This window comes from Hippopotamus amphibius, chromosome 3, assembly GCF_030028045.1.
Source record: "Hippopotamus amphibius kiboko isolate mHipAmp2 chromosome 3, mHipAmp2.hap2, whole genome shotgun sequence".
Lineage (NCBI taxonomy): Eukaryota > Metazoa > Chordata > Mammalia > Artiodactyla > Hippopotamidae > Hippopotamus > Hippopotamus amphibius.
In genome coordinates, this window is record NC_080188.1 from 22,146,403 (window position 1) to 22,149,134 (window position 2,732).

General features: G+C 33.4%; 1 protein-coding gene across 1 annotated transcript; it reads right to left on the bottom strand.

Moving 5' to 3' along the window:
* Positions 1–1,157: 1,157 nt before the first annotated feature.
* Positions 1,158–1,566, bottom strand: LOC130849717 (10 kDa heat shock protein, mitochondrial-like). Its single transcript, XM_057728844.1, has one exon. The coding sequence runs from the start codon at positions 1,502–1,504 to the stop codon at positions 1,196–1,198; it is 309 nt and encodes a 102-aa protein (XP_057584827.1). The 5' UTR covers positions 1,505–1,566; the 3' UTR covers positions 1,158–1,195.
* Positions 1,567–2,732: the final 1,166 nt, after the last annotated feature.

The window sequence follows — 2,732 nt, forward strand, 5'->3', positions numbered from 1 at the left end:
TATAACAGATATAGATAGATATAGACACACATTCATATCAATTATTTTTCAACAAACGTGTGAGTCAGGAGAGACTTAACAAGGAAAATGATGGTTAAACTCAACTAGCTACCTCCTAAAATAAAAAGATGGCACTTGTGATTATTTTGGTGATTTATTTTCTATAGAAAGTGGTTTTCTTGTCTGCTTTAAGACATGATTCACTTGAAGGGAACATAAAACAATGAGGAAAAGCTGTGATGTAGCACATAGCTATCTTCAGCTTTCCTTAGATGCTGTAAGCTCACCTCCTATTCTTGAGACACCAGTGCGGAGACTTACGAAGACTAAGCAAAATTGTTAATGTGAAGTCTCCAGTCTCCTACACAAAAGAGCTGATCTTTTAGTTTTCAGGGGCAATTTATGAGAGAATATGTTCAGTTAATGACATATCAATCTTACTGTAAGACACAGCTGTAATTCTCTGTGTGCTCAATATGCTGCTTCAGGTCTTACAGACCCTCAACTAAATCAACAATAGCAGGTATATTTCTTAAAATAGAAAAAGAAATAATTACAACTATGTTTGAAACCATTTTTAGAAGACAAGATTTGCCATTGAAAACAATATTTAAATGATAAAGTAACTACTAATAGTGAGTTATTGTGAGATAATGGCACAAGTCATTTAAGTTTATCTTAGATAATATTTATTGAATGTTTGGTTTATTTTTCCATTAGTTATATCCAAATGTCTGTTATATTCAAGTCTCCATCATTCATGTGTGTGTGATAAAAATGGATCTCTCTTATATCTACTATTTTGTTTTAATATCTACCTTATTATTCAGCTAATGAATGGAGAATAAAAAGTACCTTAAAAAATAATCCCCAGTAACAGACAATAAAGAACAAAAACTGTAGACGTCATATATGAAACTGATGAAGTTGCCCTTCGATTCTGAATGATTATCATCTTTGGTTTTGGTTATTAATGACTTGGTGGAGACCATAGACATAATATCGTGAGGTGAGTAAAAGGCATGCTATTATGCTTTACTTTCATAACACTTTACCCTTTTTTTTTTTTTTTTTAGTTTGGATATCATTAGTTTATTATAAAAGAGAAACATGGAAATTATTTACATGATGAAAGATTTCAGAACTTCAGTGGAATGGGCAGTTTCACATGATGCCACTTCAATAGAGACACATTTCAGTCGACATATTTTCCAAGAATGTCACCATCTCTAAATAAGAAATAATCCTTGTTGTCTAGAACTACTTTGGTGCCTCCATATTCTGGGAGAAGAACTTTATCTCCAACTTTCACGCTAACTGGTTGAATCTCTCCACCCTTTCCTTTAGAGCCTGATCCAACAGCTACTACCGTTGCTTGCAATACTTTTCCTTGTGATTTTTCTGGAAGCATAATGCCTCCTTTGGTTACAGTTTCGGCGGCACTTCTTTCAACTAATACTCGGTCAAAGAGGGGAAGAAACTTTCTAAATGCCTGTCCTACCATGACTCCGCCTGCCGCAGTCCGTACTCTACTCTCACGCGGCCGCCGCAGCAACAAGAGACCCGCAGTCCACACTTTACCCTTTTAAAGACATTAATATTGTCATTAAATCTGTGAGATGACCTCAGTAATAACTGCATGATGGGGTGAAAGAGGGAATAATTTTTTGGAAGTAGAAAATGTTTAGGGATACAAAGGTTGATATTTTAAAATCACAAAAAGTCAACTCTATCTTTTTAAATTTTTTTCAGTTTTTTCCTCCTTCCTTCAAAGTATGACCTGAGTTTAGTAAAAATAATATTAATGATTCATTTTGAGTGCTTGTCAATATAGAAGTTATATCAACTTCTCATTTGAGGACTTTTGAATGACAGATGTAGTTCAGTTGCCTGAGCATCTAAATTGATTCTGTAATATAATTGCTAGAAGATCACAAATGAGGAAAATGATTTATGTCTCTACCCATTTTTTTCTCACCCATGTCCATCATTTCAATGAGATGGAAACATGTGAAAATTTGGCATCTGTAGACCAAGCTTCAAATAGTTATTGGCACTTTTCTATTGTATATACGACTTAACTGTCTTTGGTAGGCATATTTTGTGTTATAATTCTTCTTTCTAATAAAGTAGGGAGAGCCAACTTTTCTGACACTCATATTACTGGGAAAATAGAGATATTGATAAATACATAATCATAAATCAAAATGAGTGAAAATTTCCAATCATAGTCCATTTACAGACATGAATATTTATGCCCCAGGTAATAAATATTCTTCTTATAAATTAACAAGTTGGCATCTGATTTAGAAATCAGTATTCTAAAATTTTGTTGGCATGAATCTGTCCTCTGAGTGAACTAACTAAATCAGATTTGCAGATCTGCAAAATGGAAAATCAGCTTGAAATAACTTCCCTTGATGACATCTGGAAGAAATGTGTGAATAGCACCTTTATACATCACTCAAGGAAAGCTAATACAAACTTAAAGTACCAGGAAGCTAGGATGTTTGGATAATGAAATAGAACTAAAAGACAATGAGAAAATGTAACTCCTAATTCAGATGTGAATCCAGATGCTTACTTCTCAATTGTTACAATGTATCCTTGAGAAATTCTCAAGAGGTTACTACTTGGTAAAAACAGATTGTCTCAACTGCTGTTTATTAGCACAAAACACCTTTGTGGTTTTAGTACATTAAGAGCTACAAAAAAATCTCACTGCTATTTTA

Excerpts from the sequence above, each read along its gene's own strand:
- LOC130849717 (XM_057728844.1), bottom strand. The coding sequence starts at position 1,504 with ATGGTAGGACAGGCATTTAGAAAGTTTCTTCCCCTCTTTGACCGAGTA.